The 5246-nt window shown below is 27.3% G+C and overlaps 2 protein-coding genes across 2 annotated transcripts in view; one reads left to right on the top strand and one right to left on the bottom strand.

Moving 5' to 3' along the window:
* The window catches only part of LOC108573641 (F-box-like/WD repeat-containing protein TBL1XR1), a 2769-nt gene extending 1985 nt beyond the window's left edge, over positions 1–784 (bottom strand). Inside the window, exons 1-2 of the mRNA XM_017936112.1 lie at positions 654–784; positions 76–363 (exon numbers count right to left, since the gene is read on the bottom strand). Of these exons, the coding sequence (XP_017791601.1) occupies positions 76–363; positions 654–711 (346 nt within the window). The 5' untranslated portion in view covers positions 712–784. The remainder of the gene's footprint in view (positions 1–75; positions 364–653) is intronic.
* A 340-nt stretch (positions 785–1124) lies between these two features.
* Positions 1125–5246, top strand: part of LOC108573593 (methionine-R-sulfoxide reductase B1) — a 5739-nt gene continuing 1617 nt past the window's right edge. Inside the window, exons 1-3 of the mRNA XM_017936055.1 lie at positions 1125–1225; positions 3976–4075; positions 4722–4894. Of these exons, the coding sequence (XP_017791544.1) occupies positions 1147–1225; positions 3976–4075; positions 4722–4894 (352 nt within the window). The 5' untranslated portion in view covers positions 1125–1146. The remainder of the gene's footprint in view (positions 1226–3975; positions 4076–4721; positions 4895–5246) is intronic.

Genomic DNA, 5246 nt, shown 5'->3' with positions numbered 1-5246 from the left:
ATGAAATAATTTTCTTATTTTAAAATATAAAATTTAATATTAAAAACATAAATTAATACAACAAAAAAAGGTTACCTTCTTCTCCATTTGTATCTTGTACTTCTGTTTTCACCTGTTGTTTTTGCTGATTAATTTGATTCTGCCTTGATGCAACAACATCTGGCATAACAGCATCAATAAGGGACAAGGATTCAACCATTCTTTGTTCAGTGCCATCTTCACCTATTGATATTTCTGCTTCTGTATATTGCAAGCCTTTTTGTAAGATTGATAAAAGTGCTGCAGGTGGTACTAATGCTCCATTTATATTACTTTGTGATATATGTGATTCTATGCCAAATGTATATGCAGAATGTTGGAATCCTATAAAAAAATTACGTAAAGATTAGCTTAGAAATATGATATAGTATAAGCTAAATAAATATACTCAATAATTTTGTAAATAACATCATGAATATGCTTTTATTTGTATTCAAATAAAAATCACTTACACTTTTTAACAAGTTATTAACTAATATGATGCTATTAATTGCAATCATTATCGTGTAAAATATATACCCATTATGTAAGAAATCTATGTATACAAACAATAGGAATTCAAATTATTTTGGAATTATTTTAAAAGAGGTTATGAAACACTCCAAAGGACATACCGGACTCTTGAAGGTATCGGTAAACCAAGAAATTCACTTCATCGCTAGAAAAGCTCATCGTTCTTAGCTTTCACGATACTAGCACAACATATTTATGGGAAGTTGTGCTAAAAAATTATTTTGATTCACGCCAGACGCCGATACTTGCCGCGTCCAGGCCGCTATACAGGAAGAATAGAGATATGTACGCGCAAGACCTTACTGGTTACTGGTGTGTTCTAAAAAGATACACTGTGTAACTTCAATGTGATTCCATCTTATTTTTGAACTACGTTAAGACAAGGGATAAATTATTAGAATTGATTCATATAATGTTTCCAAGTGTATTATATAAATTATATCAGTGCATTTGTGTAATGACATTTAATAATTGACAATATATAATTACATTCAATACTTCATTGAATAGAATAGTTTGTAGTTAAAAATAACTTATGTATACTATAACAGTAAACATTGCGCATTGTTAATAGAAGTATCTAGTATTTCAATAATGAATATCATTTGTAGAAAGGTATCGGTACGTTTACGACATTTAACAGTATTTACAACAAATTCAATACTTAGAAGAGGTTCGTATTCTGTTACCAGCAGATATATTTTTATATGTCTTCTAAATATAAGTTAAATTCAAAATGTTATTGATGCGAGGTTAGTTTGAATCATGTTAATTTTCATAATCACTTATTTGTAGCTTTAGATGTTATATATATTAACATTTGAAAGGCTTTCGCTTATTGCTCCTATTAATTTTTATTTGTGATCAATTGTTATTGTTATTGTTCAATTGTCATTTGTTAGCATCAATTGTTACTAAACGAATAAAAATATGAATTTGAAATAATAATTTGATTAGTTGACAAGTATATATACTTTATTCTTCCTTGACTTTACTTATTTAATTTTTAATATGAACAATATATCAATGTCTAGCATCATGAACATACTAAACACATCATAAAATATATTGTATTACAAAATATGCGTACATAGTAACGAAATTAGCCATGTAAATATATTGTTAATACACATGCAAATTTATATTTCGAACGTTTCCACATATTAGAGATATTTTTTTCCTTTTAGTTGTATGTTTCAATAATTAAAATATTCCACTTTTACTGAACTTGATTTTTAATTTTGTTCATAATTCTTTTAATTTTTAATTTAATCATATTTTTCTTTATATGTTTCTTGACAAAAACAATTTGTTTATTTACGTTATTTATATGTAATGCAAAAGATATTGTCATACTATTTGCACATTTTTTTAAAATACTTAGCAGCTAATTTAAAAACATTGATGTTTATATTGTATTTCTAATAATGTTATGTTTGTCATTTAAACTAATCATTTATAATTATTTTTTATTTCACGACTATACCTTATTGTACTATTTGTTATACAATTTTTATTTATAACGTACATATACCCATTTGGTAAACCATACATTTTCTAGTAACCTATGTAAACATTTTTATTAATTCTCCATAAATAAAATGTAAGTTTATATTAGTATGTTCACTGCGGATTGTCAGCTCAGAGGCTTTAACACGATACCCCTCCCTTCCCCCTCTGAGAATGTGGCGTACGCCGAAAGTCAAAGATCAGCGAAACGTGACTATGATTGGTTATTACTTGCTTATTGAGACATCCGAGTTTCTTCTGAACCAGTAAAGTCATTTGAGCTGACAAAATCAAGAAATAAATCGCCTGCGACTCACGTGTCCTTTGCATGCATAGAAAAATCCACGTTTTATAATGCCCGCCCTTGACGCCGATCGACGTCATCCACATGAACATATTAATTCTATTGTGAAAATAATTAGTCGTTATATATTACATTTGTTGCGTCCTTAGTCACCTTGTATACACAAATAATTTTACAGTTTTTAAAATCGTGAAAAGATGCTATTACCTTTTTCAATATTTAAAATAATTGAAAAATCGTATGTTACATTATTGTGAGTATATCTAATTAATTTTTTACTTGTAGTTCATTATAGTAATTGCACATATTTTATGCATTGAAGTTGCATTTGTATTCAATTATGCTTCTTATTCGACTTGATACATTTTAGTATTAAATAATGATGTATATACTTTTATAATTTTTTTATTTTGTTTAATTGTTATATTCTGAAAACACCTAACGAGATATTTAAAGCACAATAATTTATTTATTCAGGAGTTTCTTATTTTTAATTGTATCGTTATATCTGTGTTAAATATAAAGTAAGTACATCATACCCGCATTTACAAAAATAAAAGAAATAATTTCTTAAAGTTGCTACTAATTTTTAATTACTTAACAGATGCAATTTCTGATTGAAAAGTAACCTAGACCTATTTAACACGTTAATCGAATTTTCCATTATTTTTTCAAATATTATTTCATCTGTAGCTAATAGTGAATAAATACAACATTAAATTTAAGAAAATTAACGATACGAAACAATTAATCAATCTTTCACTTTAATAGTTTTGATTTTCTTTATAAGAATCTTTTGAAAGTTCCATTTATATAATTCTTGTACAATTATTCAGAACATTAATTTTATCGTATGCTAACTAAAAATTGGAAAAAAGCCAAATTCTAAGAATTAAAAAGAAATGCAAGTCTTAAAAAATTAATAATTTTATTGAGTTTTGCAATTTCGTATGTAACTATTGAACACTTGAACATATTTAATTTTGAAGATGAGTTTCCCACTTTATTTAGAATATATGTATAGGTAAAAATGATGGAACAACCAAATGATTCATAATAACTTTCTGATATGTTTACAATTTTTTTTAAATGCTTATAAAATGCTTATAAAATGCTCACTGTTTATTAATATTAAAATACTAAAATAGTTCATTGTAACGGAAAATCTTCGATACGTTAGATTTTTTATTTTTTTATTATACGATGTATCAAGCATGGAAATATTAAATAATTTTATAAATTAATAACATTTCCTTAGTATTTAAATATAGCATATACTGCATATGTATGTTATTTTTATACGTTTCACATTGTCTATAAAACTGTATACTCTAGTCCTATCGCCTAGCTTTTCTCTATGGAAGCCACGTACATATATGTATGTATACTGCAAAAGGGTAATTATTAAATCTGCACGCCAGAAAAGCTGATTGGTTAACTCAAGGTCACGAAGTCTGATCGCCCATGCCTCAAAGGAACAAGCGGCAGTGCCGCTTCTGTTCTCTTGGTGTATGGTTACGTAGATGTGAGAAAAACGCGGCAAGCACTCTGTGTTGTTTTTTTTTGTTGCAAAAATTGCTATTATTACATTTTTCCTGATTTGTTTTAAGGTTCAAGTAAAAATATGACTGTGGAAATCGATAAAGAAGAATTAAAAAAGCGGTTAACGCCGCTGCAGTGGCATGTCACGCAGGAAAAGGGTACAGAGAGGTACGTGTCCCGAATTTAATTTACTTATTACGGAATTAGGCATGAATTATATCATTCTTACCTATTTTATAAGCTGCACACATGCGTTTATTTTTGTATTTTTTTTTAAGCTTTTCGTACTTCTATAATGTGGTTAAGATTTTCTTGTATACATTACTTTTCTGTAGCTATAGAAAATTACATACATATAAACGAATAAAACTTCGTGAAATTCAGAAATTTTAATAGAAATTTAAATAATGATTGCATATTCATAAAATATGTAATACACAACTTATTAACAATTTACTTTTATAACTTTTGTATTTTATAATGTTACGAAAGTAACACTACGATTCGCAAATTCGATTTATCGGTTTTCATTTTTTAACTAATTTTAGTTAATAATGTCATATTATTAAAATTTGAATTGCATACTTTCATGTAAATTGCAACATTCACACAGTACAGTTTTCCAAAAATATTATCTATATAGTGGAAACTGGTTTACTTTTAGGTGATGAGACAAAAATAACTTTTTCAAGAGCATGTGTTAGCTTGACTTTGCGTCATGACCAAGTGGTTTAAAAATAAAGTATAGGTTTTCACAAGTAACTTCCTACTATACATATTCTCCATGCTTCCAATTTTTTGTTTTTATATACAGGCCTTTTACTGGATGTTACAATAAATTCTATGAAAAAGGCACATACACTTGCTTAATTTGTGACCAAGAATTGTTTTCTTCTGATACAAAGTACGACAGTGCCTGTGGTTGGCCTGCATTCAATGAAGTATTGGATCAGGGACGAGTCAAGTTAACCAAAGATACTTCACACGGTAAGTGAATATGTGAATTTTAATTTTACTGACAACTTTTTTAGAATTATGCTCGGATGTTTAGCAAAATAACACAGTATTTATTACTCTTCATATCATTTTACATTTATCAAAAGTGATTGCTTAAGTGGTACAGAGATAAACTTTCTATAATAAAACTTATTTTACATGTGATAATATTGAATGATATTTTGGACTTCAAAGTTTTATCTGTTTACCATTTGACCATTCCTTATCATTTCTTACATTCACTCTATCACAAAATTTTTCCTAAACTCTTAGTTCTGCTTCTCCTAAACCTTCCACAATACATTATATACTTTTATTAAATTTTTTTAATATTTTATAAGTA

This window comes from Habropoda laboriosa, unplaced genomic scaffold (genome assembly GCF_001263275.1).
Source record: "Habropoda laboriosa isolate 0110345459 unplaced genomic scaffold, ASM126327v1 scaffold128, whole genome shotgun sequence".
Classification (NCBI taxonomy): Eukaryota; Metazoa; Arthropoda; class Insecta; order Hymenoptera; family Apidae; genus Habropoda; species Habropoda laboriosa.
This window is presented reverse-complemented; position numbering and strand designations above follow the sequence as displayed.